General features: G+C 38.5%; 2 protein-coding genes across 2 annotated transcripts; one reads left to right on the forward strand and one right to left on the reverse strand.

Annotated features, from left to right (window-relative positions):
- The first annotated feature begins 1,505 nt into the window (after positions 1-1,505).
- LOC129103181 (lysophosphatidylserine lipase ABHD12-like) lies at positions 1,506-5,679 on the forward strand. The gene is made up of 12 exons (XM_054613507.1): positions 1,506-1,749; positions 2,604-2,706; positions 2,939-3,058; positions 3,237-3,267; positions 3,355-3,400; positions 3,736-3,865; positions 3,964-4,001; positions 4,299-4,378; positions 4,847-4,929; positions 5,118-5,196; positions 5,297-5,430; positions 5,590-5,679. Exons 1-12 carry the CDS (start codon positions 1,647-1,649, stop codon positions 5,615-5,617), a joined length of 975 nt encoding a protein of 324 aa, XP_054469482.1. The 5' UTR covers positions 1,506-1,646; the 3' UTR covers positions 5,618-5,679.
- Positions 5,656-16,880, reverse strand: pygl (phosphorylase, glycogen, liver). The gene is made up of 20 exons (XM_054613481.1): positions 16,566-16,880; positions 15,797-15,898; positions 15,573-15,651; positions 15,111-15,214; positions 14,137-14,268; positions 13,323-13,434; positions 12,965-13,047; positions 12,698-12,835; positions 11,993-12,085; positions 11,475-11,621; positions 11,211-11,374; positions 10,154-10,268; positions 9,853-9,954; positions 9,182-9,329; positions 8,179-8,237; positions 7,936-8,077; positions 7,640-7,847; positions 7,427-7,561; positions 7,120-7,186; positions 5,656-6,440 (listed from the first exon to the last, which is right to left on the reverse strand). The coding sequence occupies exons 1-20, from the start codon at positions 16,806-16,808 to the stop codon at positions 6,252-6,254; spliced, it is 2,562 nt and encodes an 853-aa protein (XP_054469456.1). The 5' UTR covers positions 16,809-16,880; the 3' UTR covers positions 5,656-6,251.
- Between the last annotated feature and the right edge of the window lie 1,280 nt (positions 16,881-18,160).

Raw genomic sequence — 18,160 nt, forward strand, 5'->3', positions numbered from 1 at the left:
AAATTTAGGCTACTTAAAGTTTTAAAAGCCTACTATTTTGTATAGGACTGCCCCTAATAATGATTTAAATTGTGGCTTAATCTGTATTTATATTCTCTATTAATCGACTGATTGTGTGGTTTGCAAAAAAAAAATCTCAAAATAGGGGAAAAAAAGACTAATGAGCAAGTCCAAAGTGTGACCTTTAAAATGTAACAGTCCAAACCTCAACATTATAGAAACTAAATTAACATAATTAAAAGGTAAAGCAGCAAATCTTCCCATGAAACTGGAATCATGAGATGTTTTTACATGAAAAATGACCATCAAAAGAGCTGTCAATCAACTAATCGATTATTAAAAGAACCTTGAATTTGTAGTTAAGTACAGTACTCAAATAAATGTAGGAATTCCACCACTGATAGCTACACCTATGTTTTGCAATATCCTGCACAAGGAAGGGGAAATACTGATGTGGTCCCATGACAGAACACAGTTTACACTCTAAACAATTCTTCCAAATAACCTGAAGGCTATTTACTGAAAACATCACACAATGCACACAGTTTTATCTTTTCGGGTAGGACAACAGACATGACTTTGAGAAAGTTTTTGTCAAGAATCCCTCTTTAGTGTCATTTTTATCTCCCTGGCCCACTGTTTCCAAATGAACTCTCTGGACCTAGGGAGCGCAACAATAAAACAATAAAACCATAAATCCAGTGATGTAGTGGCATTCTAAGCCTACCTGAGTATTTCCATTATCTGCTCCTGTACAATTCTACTCCACTAATGTACATTTCAGAAAGAAATGGATTACTTTATACTTCACTTCATTCAACTACTTGTCAAATAAAGATTTTAAACACAAGACACATGATAAATAAAATGAAATATGCATTGTAATAATAACAACAATAATAATAATAATTGATTGTACTTGTATAGCGCTTTTCTAGTCTTCCGACCACTCAAAGCGCTTTGACATTACCAATCAATCACCCATTCACACCCATTCATACACTGATGACAGTGTATTGTAATATATCAGATCACCCAGAAGTAAATACAGTACTTAAAATGAACCCCACCACCACCAGCAAAAATCAGAATCAGAATACTTGTTTGATCCCTGGGGGGGGGATTTGTTCCTTGCAGTTGCTCTTATAAAGAAATATGAGAAAATATATAAAATTTCAAATCTTGTTTAGCTCTATAGCAATGCACAATAATATATAATACAAAAATATAATAACATAACTCCAATTAAGGACCACTCTTGATTAAGAGCACTTTCATCTTTGACATTATTTGATAATACAGCAGTGCTTTCACTTCAGTAAACTTCTGAATTCAGGAAATAACAGAGCATTCTCACATGTGGCACCACTACAACCAGTGCAGCGGCTCAAAGAACTCCAATACCCACAATGCCTTGCAGTGCAGCGGTGACCTCTCAGATGGATGTGGTCCGTTTTCTTTTTTTCTTTTTTTCTATTAGTTCCAGTTGAACATTGATCTCTTTTTTTTTTTTTTTCTCTCTTCTGGATTGCACAACATCAACGCTGCTGGGTTCTCTGTCTCTCCCAGTCCTCCACTCAGACCAGTTAAAGGGAGATCACTGGACCTGCCGCAGCGGAGAGGAACTACTTTATCCTGACGCAGGAATGAAGAGAGCTGCGGTGTTTCTGATCGCAGTCTACGCCACAGCGCCTGTCATCTTCCGCCTATTCCCATGGATAATGGGCCATGTCATCTTTTGTCACTTGTGTAAGTAATGCTGCATTCTTAACAGTCACTACAGGATTGATAGGAAATAAGCTGCAACATATTACCGAGGTGACCAAACGGGGTGACATAGAGATGTACAGATACAGATGTAATGTATCTAATGTCTATGCAGAAACACACAGTGTGTTAAAGGGAAATAGCTTATGTTATGTGTTGTGGTTGCAGTGAAGATGATGTAATTTGTATATATTAGCACACACTATTGCACACTATATCTGCCATCAGTGTATGCATGTGTGTGTGAATGGGTGAATGATGACTTGTCTTTTTTGAGGGGTCCATTCACCATTTACTATTCTCCTTTTGAAAATTGTACTTATTTATATGTGTAAAGGTTCAATAAATAGATAAGACTCTTTGATTTGATATATTACACTGGAGTCAGAAATATATTTATATTTCAAATATAGCTAAACAAGTGGTGGCCTGAGATTGGTCCTTACATTTCCCAAATATTTCATTTATGAAAATATTTATTTATAATATTTAACTTGATACAATGCAGTACGATGTGATTCATGGCGATACTATCGGATGAAAAATATATTAGGATAAAGTGCAATAATATATGATTCTATACGATACAAAGAAAGACGATATGATTGCATATGAAGCACTCTGATACAAAACAATATGATACAAGGCAATATGAAATGATTGGATACGATACAATACAATACAATAAGACATTATTGGTTACGATACAATACAATACAATACATTACAATGATGATACAATGGAATATGATGTGGTACACTTAAATAGGACATGATGATATACTACTTTAATACAAAATAAACATACTGACCTTGTGTGCTCTCGCCTGCTGCAGTAAGGCTTCCATATTTCGTGGACCTTGGCAGACCTGAAGCCGTGCTGAACCACACATGCAACTTCTACCTCAACACAGAGGAGGGCGTCTCAGTGGGTGTCTGGTAGGTCGTTTGCGGCCTCCTGCTTTGTCCTTTGAAGTGCATCAGTACTTGAAAATACCACGAGCATGTGCATATTCGATCCAGGTGGCTCCTGAGTGAATAGAACCTCGATCTACTCATTAATCTGCACGAGACCACTCAAAAGAAAACCAGACTGTATGTTTGAAAACACAAGCGTTTTTGTTTTTCTTTTTCTTTCTCCTCCCTCGCTCTCTATCTTTGTGTCTCTTAGGCATACACTCCCTGCCAGCCAATGGGACGAGGCCATGGGGAGAAGCCCTGAGTGGTACCGGGAAACTCTGGGAGACGGTCGCCCTGTTATTATCTATCTCCATGGCAACGCAGGGACCAGGTGGGATGAGAGCGGCAGGATAGGGACCCTTGAATTGATCCTAATGGGGTTTAGTTGGCATCACGTGACTGCTCGGGCCCCTGGGTTTATCCACTGGAACAATGAACACAACGCAAAGTAAATTAGTCTGAAAGCCACTTGTTTGTTTGTATTCATTGCTCTCTTGTCATTTCTGCAGGGCCAAACATCAGAGAGTGGAACTGATGAAGGTACGACTTCTGTTTCAAGGCTTTTTTCAGTTTTGATCAGTTTTGACTTTCAGCTTTGGATCCAATTCAGATTTATGTGTGTTGCAGATTTTAAGTGCGGCAGGGTATCATGTCTTATCTTTAGACTACAGAGGTAAGATGCTCTTCAGGTTATCATGTTTCTGCTCAATGAAGCCCCTTATGTTCTTTTAACGGTCCTGGATTTGTCTTTATTTATTTGTTGATGCATAGCCAATATAACATACAAAACATGAAATATTTCCTTACCTGATGTTATAAAAATACCTCATGGTAATTTCTGTATGTTGACACCTTCACCAAATGTGCAAGCCTGTAAGAAAAGAAGACAAAAGAAAAGAATGCAATAGTTATTAATATTAACAACAATAGATTTTTCAAGTCTAAAACAAATCAGGTATCCTGTTATTGGTGTATTGTCCTGTCAGTCAGTATATGCTGATTTTGAAGGTTTTGGAGACTCCACTGGGGAGCCAACTGAAGCCGGGATGACCAGTGACGCCCTCTTCCTGTACCACTGGGTGAAGAAACGAAGCAGAGGAGGTCCTGTGGTGCTGTGGGGACACTCAATAGGCTCTGGGTCAGTAGCTCTTAAGTAACATCCACTATCCATGACGCAAACAAAGACTTCTGGAAAGATGAGAAATGTGAAAGACATATTCTTTTTTCCCCCTAAAGAGTGGCAACCAATACTGCAGTGAAAATCCAGGAACAAGGTGGGTTAAAGACTTTAAATATCACAGTGGACCCACACACACGTGTGATTTGAATCATTATGACTGATTAGACATCTCAGAATATCTCAAAACATCTGCATAAGAGATGACAAAGCTAGCTTAAAATCACAAACTGTACGCTGCATTTCATGTGTAGATTATTCTACAATACAATATATTACAACATAAAGTTGATGAATATTGAATTTGCAAGCCTTGCAATTTAAATGTAATACCTTATCCATCCATATTTTTTGTTATTTGATCATGTTTTTGTTGCTTTCCTCAACACATCAGGGTCTGCTGTTGATGCTTTAATCCTTGAAGCTCCATTCACAACTATTGGAGAAGTAGTAGTCAACTATCCGATCGCTAAGGTGAGTTGTTACATTTTTGCAATTTTCCAATCCATGAAAACACACTTTATCTTGTTTCAGAAGAAGGTGCAAATACTAAGATTTTTCAGCTATAGCAAATGTTTGTGGGAAAATAATTGGAGAAAGTAAAAAGCATTTTTTGATTAGTCAGTTGAGATTGTACAGAGACTAAGTGATAAGAAACACTGGGGAAAGAGAGGTGGGATGAAGTGCAATACAAGTCAGAGAGGGTTGGATTTGAAGTTTAATTTATAAGTAAAGTAATAAGGCCTCAAATAAAAAGAGAGCTCATTTAACACTTCACACCACTGCTTTTCAGTTTAACTAAATCCGTACTGAGATACATCCACAAAGTTCACTGATGTTAAACCACATGACTCTTTATATTGTGCAAGTATTTCTATGTTAATACAGTACACAGGGATTTGCTCAATATTTCTACACACTTTGTACCCGGTGTTACTCCAGATATACACGTTCTTCCCAGGATTTGACCGCTTGCTTAGGAACCTAGTGGAAATGAACAACATTGTGTTTGCTAGCGATAAAAAGTAAGTACATTTACTTACTTAAAAAAAGAGATACTATACTTGGTTTATTCATTTCATAGGGTTTCCAACCTTCGCCTTCTTTTAATAAATACGAGAGCGGCATGCAAAAGAACATGATAAAATAGTTCTTAATAGATTTTATTCAGCTAATGAAATCCATCTCTGACTGTAAATATATATTTTCACAGTGTGAAGACCCTGACCAGCCCTCTTCTCATCCTGCATTCAGAGGATGATGATGTTGTACCTTATCGCATGGGTCTGAAGGTACAGTAGGTCTTTATGTATTCGTCCTTTGACTGTTTATATCATTTCCTAGTATGTGTTGCTGCTTCCTGGTTTAATTACTTTGTTTTTCTGTCTCCAGCTGTACGAGATATCACTCCAGGCCAAGAAGGAATCTAACACGGATGTTCAGGTTGAAATGATCTCCTACAGTGCAAATCTTGGATTCTCCCACAACAACATCTACTTAGATCCCAATCTGCCAAATGTGGTTGGGTAAGTTTTGTCATAACGTTTTGCAATTTTTTTTAATGCATATGATGCTAACGTGCAAAAAACCCAATGAATGTGTCTTTCATTATGTTGACTGTCCATTAAACCAAAATCCCTCAGAAAACGACCTGAAATAAATGTAATATTCTGTTTTGGTTGCAGGAAATTTCTACAAAACCTGAGACAGTAGATGGTCTTTTCCTCCTCCAGAGACGTAAAAAAAATAGCTTCCAACATTCATATTTATTTTTTGTCATAAAATGCATGTGTGTGTTCTACAACAAAAGCACTGATTTAGTTATTACATTACAAAATATGCTTTAATTAAAACACTGGACCAAAATGCTGCAGATCACAGATGAAGTAGGTTAGTATCTTTCATTAGCAAAGTTATGCTGAACACAGACGGAAATACACATTTGTGTCATTCTGCCTGCAGTATAGACCGGCTTTGTCACTCAGAACTTACAGCATGAAGTCGCAGGAATGTAATAAGAAATCTGTTTATTCAGCTGCTCTATTGCTGACATCCTACTGAAATCCTGCGATGTCAAATATGGAGCAATGATTTGACCTCGCTGTCCACACTGACTGTTGGTTTTCCGTTTGTGTTGCTGCTGAAAGACTGTAACAGACATTTTTGTAATGCAAGTGCTTTGACAATAAAAAAAAGTGTTCAGGAAATGAAAACAAGTGCAGATGTGATTTCTGAAACCGCAACAGTTCTTGAAAATAGTTCAGTGACTTGTAGGTGAAAAGCTTGAGGGGAAAGAAACAGTAAATAATCTGTAAACGTAACAGCAGCTCTTGGTTGTGAAGCAGCCTCACTTTTTCTTCAGAGCTCTGGCCGTCTCTTCGATGGCCTCTCTGGGCTCATTCGGAGGAGGGATCTTCAGGTCGGTCGGCTCCACGCCCCAAACCTCAGTGGCGTACTCTGTGATGGTTCTGTCACTGGAGAACTTCCCTGTGGCAGCAATGTTCCTGATCACCATCTTTGTCCACTCCTTTGGATTCTTTTAGAGAATAATAAAAGCAAAATGTATTATCGGATTTATATCTACTGTGTTGTATTTCGTCTTCTGTAGGTTTGTTGTCTTTGGGATAATTCCTTAAGTAATCTTTTTTTTCCTGCTCGAACATTTTAAAGATGTTACTTGTTCTTCATTTTGATAATGTAATGCTGCCTTTGTAAAGAACGAACAAAACAAAAAGTAAAAGGAAACTAGAAGAAAAAAGAAAAGGAAGAATCAAACAAAATAACAGTAAAGGATACCCAAAAAAGTAAAAAATAAATAAAATAAAAAGTAAAAACAAAACTAATTAAGTAAAAGTTACTAATAAAAAAGAAAAAAAGGATAAATAAAAAAAGTTAAAGAAAGGAAAAGGAAAATTTTCTTGGTTTGTTGGTAAATATGTAAAAAAAAACAAAGTGACACATTTAAAGACAAGAAGAAAAAGAAGATCATAATTGTTCAACTGACCTAACTGCCAAATATTGCTCTTTAATACTCGTAACCTTTTGTGAACTCTACTTATGTCCATGTCAGGATCCTGCAATCACGTTAAATTCAATGGTGATTTACTTGGCTTAGCTTTGTGATACCTGATGTGTTAAAACCAAAGAAAGCGGTCTAACCCACAAATCTAACTTTGACAAACACAGGCCTCAGGTCTGTCAGAGGGAAATGTTACCTGATAGAGCTTGCTGACTTTCTCTTGGGATTTAACGTAGTCCTCAAAGTCTGCAAACACTTTGAAACTGAAGAGAGACAAGAGAGAATAAATACATCAAGTCTGACATCTTGAACTAAAACAAAGAAGCTTAACAAGTCTACAGAGGTTTGACATCCATCATTAGAAGAAAAAATATTGTTGTCATGACAGTATCAGCAGTTATGTGACCTTTGCTTCTCATATAAAAAAAGAGGAGGAATAAATGAACTTGACATAACTGAAACTGGACCGGAAAATGAAGAACATATATCTGTGTGTTGCTCACCGGTCATGTTTGAAGAGCATGTCAGTCAGGTCTTTGAAAAGATCTGGATTTTTGGGGCTGAAATATCCACTTGTGATCTGATCCATCACATGTTTCAACTCTGGGATCCTCTTGTAGTAAGACATGGCATCATATCTAAAAAAGACACACGTTAATATTGTTTTGACATAAAAAGGGCCATAAAATGTAAAAAAAACAAACAGACTCCGTTACCCCATTTTGTCCATTTCAGCCACATCCTCCACCCTCATGCCGAAGATGAACAGGTTCTCCTCTCCAGCCTCCTCGGCCATCTCCACGTTGGCTCCGTCCATGGTGCCGATGGTCAGAGCGCCGTTCAGCATGAACTTCATGTTTCCTGTTCCTGACGCTTCAGTGCCAGCGGTGGAGATCTGCTCCGACAGATCTGTGGCAGGTATCACTGAGGGAGAGCAGATCATCATCATTTTTAGTGAACTACCCTTCTCATTAAGACTTTATGTTGCAGGTGTAAAGAAAGGTTTCAGTACCTTTCTCTGCTAGAGAGACCCTGTAGTTCTCCAGGAAGATGACCTTCAGCTTGCTTCCCACCACAGAGTCATTATTCACCACATCAGCCACTGAGGTGATGAGCCTGATGATCATCTTCGCCATGTGATACCCCGGAGCAGCCTGCAGGGGGAGACAGGAGACAGACTCACTGTGAAACTAAAACATCACGCCACTGTTGTACCGTTTCCTGGACTTCATCTGAGCTGTGACTGAGCCGGTACCTTTCCCCCGATGATCACTGTCCGTGGGACAAAAGGTGCAGTGGGGTTCATTCTGATGCCTTGGGAACAAAGAAAATGACACAAACTCATTAAAAGTGATGCAATAAAAACAATAATACAGACATATTAACATATCACAGCACCATTTCTCATGTCTCTGCAATGACTACACAAATGTTTTTGGATTTTAAACATACTAAAACTTGGGATACAAAATACCAGGAAGTTGCATTTTGTACAGGCGTTCATGGTCTACAGAGGATGAACCCTACTGACTTTGGTGATATCCTGACTTTTCAATTATCACCACAAGCAGTTTGTCATATTTGTGTTTTTTTGGAGTGAAATGTCTCAACAAATATCGCGGACATCTATGTTCCCCTCAGGAACATAAATGTCCAAATAAACTAATGAAATTCTCATCAGCCTCATCTCTACTTTCAGTTTATTGCTTTTAGCAAATGCTAGCATGCTAACATGCTAAATTTAAATGGTGAGTGTTGGAAAAAGTGTTGTCATTGTGAGCATGCTAATGTTAGGTGGTACAGCCTCAGAGAGCTGCTAGCGTGGCTAAAGACTCTTGCTTTGTGATAGATCTGATTTAATAATTTTAGTATTAATTGTCTTATTATATAGTTGTTTTTTTTTTGCAATTTAAGGACACTGAATTTCCCTTTTATGAAATATATTATAAAAATATTTGCCAAGGAAGTAAAAGGTTTCAGATGCAGTGAAAGTCAGCCAACAGTATATATTGTATGTTGCACAAAGCAGGACTGACGATAAAACAGATTTTGTGTTCATCACAGTCTGATGATTGCAACGGAAATTCCCACACTTGATCTAAAAGGCGGATGCATGTCATTCTTGGTGTTTGTTTTAACTTGCTCGTTGCACCAGTGGGGATGAGGTGTGCAACATGTCAGATTGTGTCATGTAATTCAGCGCTCACGGCTGTGGCTTGTGAAACCTTCTGGCACTGAGTAATGAGTCATTCACATACGGTTGTACATGACGATGATGTGCAGGCAGTTGAGGAGCTGCCTCTTGTACTCGTGGATTCTCTTCACGTGGACGTCGAACATGGAGGACGGGTTTATTTTCACCCTGTACTCTTTCTCCAGGTACTGGGCGAATTTCACCTTGTTGTCCTGTGAGAAAAAAGAAAAATCTGAAATACGTGACTTGGCAACCAAAGGGGTTTATCATCTGGGTGAAGCTGCTGAATCACAGGTGCGGCCTGTACCGACACGTACTGACACTAAAAGCTGCGAAATGCAACGCTGCTCTGCAAAAATAAATCAAGATTGTCATCACTTTGCATGCGATGACAAACAGAAATGATAAACAACTGTGAGATGTTTTTTTTTTTACTGCACACGGAAATGTTCCTTATTATTCATGTTGAATTGTGTGGATTCGTGGTGTAACAGGACATTTAGAGCAAAGCCTCCACTATGTATGTATGTATGGCAATATGATGTAATCATCAGAGTTACATAAAAACAGGAACCCCTATGCAATGAAAGACAGTTAAACTACTTTCATATCAGATAAAGCTCCTTAATCTATTGATACACAGTGGAATAAAAAAGGTATACAATAGCTTTAAATGGAAATATTTAAGTACAAGTGCCTCAAAATTGTACCTCAGTACAAAAGGTACCTGGTTACCTGTTTCACTCTGGAGACATCTCGGATGAGGGCAGCATCGTCAACAAAGTCATTCAGCTTCTTTAGCTGGCTGAGGTCCTTCACATAATCTTCCCCGATGACCTGAGACGTTAAAGGTCACAATAAAACGTGGGCAAAAACAAACCGACAGTGTTTAATCCACTCCACCTCATATATATCTGGAAAGTTGACTGTAAAAGCTGAGCCAAGATTCGATCACACGACAGCCGGGGAATATATTATTGAGGATTTGCTACAGCGTCTCCTGGCACTTGATCTTTTATTTACTGCTCAAACAGACCTCAGCGATGAGCTCAGCCAGACCGGGGTTGCAGAGCAGCAGCCAGCGTCTGGGAGTGATGCCATTGGTTTTGTTCTGAAACTTCTCCGGTTCTAGATCACTGAAATCACGAAATCTGAGGAAGAAAAATGGGAAATGTTCCTGAGAAAGAACTTAAAAGGAGACATATTATGCTTATTTCCTCGTTCATACTTGTGTTAAGGGTTTCTACTAGAACATATTTACATGCTTTAATGTTCCAAAAACATTGTATTTTTCTCACACTGTCTGTCTAAATATACTTCTATTCACCCTCGGTCTGAAACACTTTATTTTTAGAGCGTATTAACGGAATTGCGTTGCTAGGCAACAGCTTGGGTCAATATTTACTTCCTGTCAACTGATCTAACTCACATTTACATATAGTGTTTATATAGCACATTACTTTTCTTTTATTTATTTTTTTATAATGAAGTACCTTTAATCTGGTCTCAGGTAGTAGAGTCACAGCACCATGTACTTCTCCATATCAATAAAGGGATGTGCTGTTTTCATTTTTACTAACCTTTGTAACACCGGAGAATTGTTTACAAAAATAGACAACTGTGACATAAATGTGATTTGTAGTAAATACACTAAAACATGCAAAAACACTGTTGGCCCTTTACTCTAATAACAAAGATGGCCAACTCATCAGGTAATATTTATTTCTCAAAGCACAGGAAGTTTTCAGATGTTTGTTAGTTTGTTGGTCTGTGTCTTTGCGTCTTGGTTTCCTAACAACTGTACTATCCTTCAAGCTGCCATCAAACAGTTATTGCTCAGTGTGCAACAGAGGAGATGATTCAATCCCGTGGTTATCTATTACGCCACACTCTGTGGTGTTTAGCAATTGTTTTAGCAGCCTGCCCATCTGAGCTTCCTCTGGTTCTCTATGTTGATGCAGTCCACCATTATTTTGTACACACGTTTTTTCAAGTTAGAGTGTGTGTGTGTGTGTGTGTGTGTGTGTGTGTGTGTGTGTGTGTGTGTGTGTGTGTGTGTGTGTGTGTGTGTGTGTGTGTGTGAAGAGGCTTACACGTCAGTCTTGATGATGTTGGAGTGTATCTCAGCAACTCCGTTGACAGCGTGAGATCCCACGATGCACAGGTGCGCCATGTTCACCCTCTTGCATCCATCCTCTTCAATCAGAGACATCTTCCTCAGTTTGTCCATGTCCTTTGGATACAGAGCTGCAATCCTCTGCAGTAACAAAAAAAAAAACAGACAAACCTTCAGGAGATCAGATTCATATTAAAACACAGTCTTTGTGTTTCTGCAGTGTCTGAGCCGCTGTACGTACATCGAGGTGGACCTGGTTGATGTGGTAGATGATCTGCAGGTGTCTGGGCAGCAGCTTCTCCAGCAGCTCCACAGGCCAGCGCTCCAGAGCCTCGGGGAGGACGGTGTGGTTGGTGTAGGCGAAGGTGCGCTTGGTGAGCTCCCAGGCCTGCAGAGACGGAGGCGGAGTTTAATTTTCTCTGATTAAACATCACACTTGAGCTTTGAACTACTTGCAACCTAATCGAAGTCTAATGTTTTCCTGATATCGTCCCTTCCCTCCATGTCTGAGCTGCTTTCCTTCACAAATGTTGCATCAACAAACTACCTGGGTTTTATTTCTTAACCTGCCCGACTTTCCTCATTTCACATGAACATTACGCAACACAGGGACTTGTGTTTCACTCGTCATGCTCTGTGGCTTTTAAACCTCCATTGTGTTACGTGCTACGACTACCTTATTCAATCCTGCTGCACTTGTCTCACTCTCACTGAGCAAAACGGTTGAATTCAAATCTACCAAATCTGACTTTCACCCACCGTGTCCCAGTCGAGTTTCTCAATGTCAAGAAAGATCCTCATCAGCTCGGGGATGGCCATGGCCGGATGGGTGTCGTTCAACTGGATGGCGACCTGGAAAAACACGACATTCTGTACCAACAACTTCTCATTGATTTTATCTCCTACAATAGTTGTTGAATAAGTAAAAAGTAGGTGTTTAATATCTGAAATACCTTTGAAATGAAATCACAAATTGCATGAAATTTGCTAGACTTTTGCACAAAAATCACAATAATATATCTGCACGGTTTTCTAACTTGGCACTATGAAACTTAATGTCTGCTGTTATTGTAACCCATTTTTTTTACCAGTCCAACAATGCATTTGACAAAGAAGTGCAAATATCACACTACTTCTCATAGTAATGCATTATCTCTTTGCCAGATGTTTCTGTTGGGTCTAGTTTACGCTCTTATAGTTTGAAAAGGCAATTTCCTTGTTTGAGTAAGTATTAAAGGCCTTAAATCAGGAAGATGAGCTTGTGCCACAAATTTGTACAAGAAGAAGACAAAAAAGATGTCAAGATCTTGCACCATTGCCAACTGACCATCTTTGGCCAATAACTGAGGTTAAGAGAAGAAGTGAAGTAACGTACCATGTTTCTATTGCAGACACTCACTTCTTGACCTTCACTTCTCTTTTATCTTTTAGATTCATTAATAAATTAGTGATTTTAAGGCTTACTTTGTCTGGGAAGCTCTCGAAGGAGGTTCGGACAGGAGAGCCCTTCTTGGTGGTCTTGAAGCGGCGGATGATGTCCTGGAGTGTGGCCGCCACAACAAAGTACTCCTGCTTCAGTCGAAGTTCTTTTCCTTCAAAGAACTACAACATATAAAAACCACAGATGTAGTACAGGCCTTAAGTACAACAGACATTTTTGCTATAACCCCAAAATGTATTTTGCACATAAACACATCAATATGTGCTTCAGGAAAAACATATTTAACTTACATTGTCATTGGGATAAAGAACACGGGAGATGTTCTCCGCCAGATTTCTGTCCAGAACAGCCTCGATGTAATCTCCAACATTAACTACAGACAGGTGAAATGCATGTTAGTAACATTGATACTTTATATATATATATATGTGTTATGTATTATAGGATTATCTAAAGTCAAAGGTAAAAGTCTGCAGGAGAAGAAACCACAACATCTGAGCTATTTGGCAACACAGACGTCTTTATGCAAGGTGCCAGTGTTGCCGCAGTTTCCTTCTTCCTTTTAAAGGGTTTCTGTTGAAAACTAAAAGGAAACACACAGAGACTGTTTTGCAAAAGTTGGTTTAGACATTAGAGATCAGCACTCACAGTCTTTCAAGTTGAAGTCGTTTGGTGCACGGGCGGACCACAGCCTCATGGTGTTTACGGTGTTGTTCATGTAGCCGGGGATGGGTGTGTCGTAGGGCATCGCCAAAACTACCTGCATGAATAAAAGTGAGTCAACAGTGAGTCAGCAGAAACACACAGCAGAACAATTATAGCCTGTTATCTTACCCAGAGGCGGGTTTAGAGACTTTTGAAGGAATTAAATAAATGAGAGTAGAAATGTGTGAACACTCACATGTAAATCCCTGATAATAATAAACGAAACAAAAAAAGCTTCTTAAAAAATGTGGACATTAAATAACATCAATAAATAGCTGCTATTTGTAACTCCAAATATCCCGAAGCCATGGACAGAGCTAGACAACAGGCCACATGTAGAATTTTGTGTCCCTTTGTAGTTGTTTTGCATCTCTTTGTAGTCATTTTGGGTCTCTTCTTAGTGGTTTTATGTCTCTTTATAGTTGTTTTATGTCTCTTTATAGTGGTTTTATATCTCTTTATAGTTGGTTTATGTCTGTTTATAGTTGTTTAAGGTCTGTTTGTGGTCGTTCTGGCTCTGTTTGTAGTTGCTTTGCGTCTCTTTGTAGTTGTTTTGCATCTCTATGTAGCCGTTCCATATCTCGCTTTGGACATTTTGAGTCTCTTTGTAGTTGTTTTACGTCTCCTTGTAGTGGTTTTGTCTTTTTTTGTAGGCGCTTCACAGCTTTTGTGGTCGTTTTGCATCTCTGTGTAGATATTTGTGTCTCTTCGTGGTCATTTTTGCAGACATTTAGTCACCTAAACTCATCTTCAGTACCTGAGTGTCGACCCATTTGGAGCCATCCTTCGTCTCCTCTACATGTCCGTAGAAGTGAACTGGCAACATGTACTCTGGACGGGCTTTCTCCCAAGGGTTGCCATGCCTCAGCCAATCATCTGCCTCCTCCACCTAGAAAAGGTCAGACAGAAAAATATTTAATATGATATAACATGTTGGAGTAGCAGGCGTCCAGAGAGAAAGAAGAGTCATTGAGCAAGACTGTAATACTGTAGTGAAGTCTACCTTGTCTGACCTCTGACCTCCTTATGCAGCAGATTGAGGTAAGAAAAAGAGTATGTCCCTTTAGTGAATTAACAAAGTTACAAACTTATACCAAGCCCAATCAGGATCAAGACTAGATTTTTTATTTTGTGTAAAGTGCTGGATTAAAAAGCACCAATTTTCGCTTCATTAACTATCCATTAGCAGCAGGGATTAAACAGGTTCACCCACCCTAGTGCGAAAACGCGTATCTTAAATCCAGTTCAGTGTTCAGAAGTGCATGTTTACACTGAGGTTTTGAACAGCAAATAACCAGAAGAATTCAAAAGGGCAAAAGTCTTTCGTTTTTGGATCTCTTATCACAACATACGCAATATTTATTACATCTTTTCACCTCAAACCAACCGGCACCACCTCTTGTCAGGAGCTTGTGTAAGTTACTGTTAATGATTATTTTGTGATGTATTCTGACCTAATTCATGTCTACTTTGGCCCCCGCTCCACTCTGACAACTAACAGCATGAACATGGGTGGACAACACAATCCTGAATTTCAACGTTGAAGATAAGAACGGATCTATGAACCCTAGAGAGAGAAACTGGTCCCTTTGCATAAAGATAAATTGTCATTTTAGTTCATATTAAAGCTAGTAAGACTGTGTTTTGAAGGTTAAAGACAGTTGATTAACAGCTGATAGTGTTTTGATGAACTGACATTTGTAGAAAAATAAAATTTTTAGCTGCAGTTACCTGCCAGCCGTCTCTTATCTTCTGGTTAAAGATTCCATATTCGTATCGAATGCCATAACCGTACGCCGCAAGACCCAAGGTGGCCATCGAATCCAAGAAACATGCTGTGTGCAAAAAAACACTTTATTATTAGACATAAAATCTAAATGCAAACTCTACAGGGCTGAATTGAGACACGGAATGAGTTTGTGGTGTAATGCTCATTTACACGTTGTGTTGCAACGTTTCTGTGGCTTCAAGTTGCTTCAAGCATTCAACGGGCACACAGAGGTATTTGATGGACGACTGCCAAAATAGCCAGAAAACGATAATGGAGTGTTGTTGTACAAGGGAAAAAGTGTTTGTATTTGTTTTTAACTCATTTACTGTCAGGTTCAGTTTTAGAGGAGTTACACCAAATAAAATATAATCCCTCTTTCTCTCCGTCTCCCTCAAGTATAAATATCTGCAGTCTTTTTTTACCTGCCAGTCTGCCCAGGCCTCCGTTCCCCAAACCTGCATCCTCCTCCATCTCCTCCAGCTCCTCCATGTCCAGGCCGAGCTGCAGCAGAGGGGAACACACAAGCCCACTGTTTACTTTTTTTATTTTTATGAATAAGCAAAAGGTTATCACAACTAGCCCAGGCATTATGAGGTTGAATGTGTGTTTGTGTTGGCCTCTGTTTCCTGTAAACTTTGAGTCTGACCTGGTAGATGGCTTCATCGCAGGCGTTCTGCAGCCCCAGGTTGATCATCGTGTTCTGGAGCGTCCTGCCCATGTAGAACTCCAGAGACAGATAATACACCCTCTGGACATGTGGAGAAAAGAAAGAAACATGTTTCTCTGCACAGGGTGCATCTTTTGATAGATTTTATGCATTTAAAATGAACTACAAATTTTTGATATTCTTTGTTTGAGTGGCTTGAAGGTGCAGAAAATAAAGTTTAGAGCTGAGCAGCAAATGAATGAAACTGGAACAAGCAAACATTTTCCTGCGGTGTGAACATGATGCAATGACTTACAAACAGTGAACCTCTTGAAAGTATGGAAAGTTTTATGGAACAGAAAAAACATTGTGCAATACTACTTCCTATAAATAAATACAAAATATGTTCTTAAAAATATGCTCTTAAGAATTAATGTATGGTTAAGATGATTTGAAATGTCCTGTAGGCGAGCAGAATATATTTTATTTGTACTTGAAAATATATGTGTTATAAAAAAGGTAGTTCAAATCTCATCTACATGTGAAATATTTACATTTTTGGTCAGTTTTTGGACAGTCTCACACACATATCAAAGCTTAGTGTATGTGGAATATATTTTTTGCAGTGTAGGTTTCAACATTTCTCAAACCTTTGCACTTATTTTCTGTATTCTTGTATTTTGAGATTCTTTGTAGTTGTTTTGCACTTGAATCATACACACTGTATATTTACAGCATTAGATGTAGTTTAGCTGGATCTGATCTTTACCTTTGGGTCTGCTTCATAGTAGAACTGCTGTGTTCTGATCCATCTCCCCACCAGGTGATCTCTCACTGTGTGAGCCAGGGCAAAGTAATAATCCCTGGGTGTTGCAATGTTTCTGTCTTTCACCAGGGTGAAGTGCAGGTGACGATTGAAGCCCTTCTTCAGCTCTGCAACATTCTCCACTCCCACAATCCCCCTGATGCTGATCTGCTTGCGCTTCTCCTGGTCGGTGAGTGGTGTTGCCATGCTTCTGGGCCAGCAGGTCTGTCCTGTGTCTCACTGTCAAGTTGTCCTGGTCTGGAAAGTGAAGTTGAAAGGTAAGATGGTGGAAGACTTTCATGCAGAAGTCTCCTCCTTTTGCTGCTTTTCATTGGTGAGTGCAGGGGGAGGGTGTTTCCACAGGCCTGCCCATGCTGAGCAGCAGGAAGAGGTGCACAGAGAGACTACTGATAAGAAGGAATGACAGTTTTCTGCAGGTAAAGTGAGAAACAAATCTTTATTTTTCATACGTATGAGTCATATTTTATTACAAGTTCAATCAAAAACAGTTGTATTAGAACAAAAAAAAACAATGTTATTGTCAAAATAAAAATGTTTTCTTTGCCCATATTTTTAAATATGAACAGATAGATAGATAGATAGATAGATAGATAGATAGATAGATAGATAGATAGATAGATAGATAGATGGAGATAGATAGATAGATAGATAGATAGATAGATAGATAGATAGATAGATAGATAGATAGTTAGGTAGATAGATAGATAGATAGATAGATAGATAGATAGATAGATAGATAGATAGAGATAGTTAGGTAGATAGATATAGATAGATAGATAGATAGATAGATAGATAGATAGATAGATAGATAGATAGATAGATAGATAGATAGATAGATAGATAGATATCATCACAGGTAAAGTAAATCCCCATAATTAGATAAAATGGGGATCACCTGTGTGTGGAAGGGGTTTCAATTGAAAATCCACATTAAATATACTTTGATTCACTGACGGTAAAATACAATCAGACAGACAAATAGGACCTTGTTGACACCTATTTATTGAATATTCACACATACAAAAAAAAACACAGAGGCTCATATTACACTTCAGTTCATCATAATAATAGCAGTAATATGGTAATGGTAGACATATAATCATAACAATCATAATAATCATACTGTGCTAAAATCATAGTTATAACAATGTTCATTTCATATTCATAAAATTCTCCATAGACATATTTAAGCATCTTTGTAAATAATATTGGCGAGTGATGACATTCCAGCTCGGATCAAACAGAACAAAAATAATCACTTTGGAGTTAAATGAGGTTATAATGCAGGTAACACACACACTCACACCCACACACACACATTTATGTATGTACATTTGGATATATAACACCCAGTGTCGCCCAGCGACTGTGTGTAAGTTTTGATTAATCCATAAAAGTTTGACGAGGCTGTTTGATGGACTTTAAATCATCCCCAGGTCTAAGTTTAATATCTATAAAGTGTATTTGGCTGGTTTAGAAATAATAAATGTTACAATCACACACTTTTTAACATCATCACCCTCATTTGTCCAGTAAAG

Source organism: Anoplopoma fimbria, chromosome 15 (genome assembly GCF_027596085.1).
Source record: "Anoplopoma fimbria isolate UVic2021 breed Golden Eagle Sablefish chromosome 15, Afim_UVic_2022, whole genome shotgun sequence".
NCBI classification, from domain to species: Eukaryota; Metazoa; Chordata; class Actinopteri; order Perciformes; family Anoplopomatidae; genus Anoplopoma; species Anoplopoma fimbria.